This window comes from Merops nubicus, unplaced genomic scaffold, assembly GCF_000691845.1.
Source record: "Merops nubicus isolate BGI_N331 unplaced genomic scaffold, ASM69184v1 scaffold46340, whole genome shotgun sequence".
In the NCBI taxonomy this organism is placed as follows: Eukaryota; Metazoa; Chordata; class Aves; order Coraciiformes; family Meropidae; genus Merops; species Merops nubicus.
The window spans coordinates 1-244 of NW_008584395.1; the positions used below are offsets into that span (position 1 = coordinate 1).

The 244-nt window shown below is 65.6% G+C and overlaps 1 protein-coding gene across 1 annotated transcript in view; it reads left to right on the top strand.

The window, feature by feature from the left end:
• The first annotated feature begins 26 nt into the window (after positions 1 to 26).
• Positions 27 to 244, top strand: part of LOC103776440 (ankyrin-1-like) — a 1311-nt gene continuing 1093 nt past the window's right edge. Inside the window, exon 1 of the mRNA XM_008943953.1 lies at positions 27 to 239. Coding sequence (XP_008942201.1) covers positions 27 to 239 — 213 coding nt within the window. The remainder of the gene's footprint in view (positions 240 to 244) is intronic.

A 244-nucleotide genomic window follows, 5' to 3' on the forward strand; every position in this document is an offset into this window, starting at 1 on the left:
GCGCGCGGCTGCGCGCAGAGTTGAGGATGTGGGCTTTCCTGGCCCAGCTGCTGGTCGCCCTAGTGCTGCTGGCCTTCTTTCTGGTCAGCTGCCAGAACGTCATGCACATTATCAGGGGCTCTGTCCGCTTCCTGCTCAAACACGCCCACCGTGAGCTGGACAAGGAGCTTGGGGAGAGCCCCGGGCTGGCGGACGACGAGGAGACTCTCTCCACCCGGGTCGTCCGCCGGCGCGTCCTTGTGCA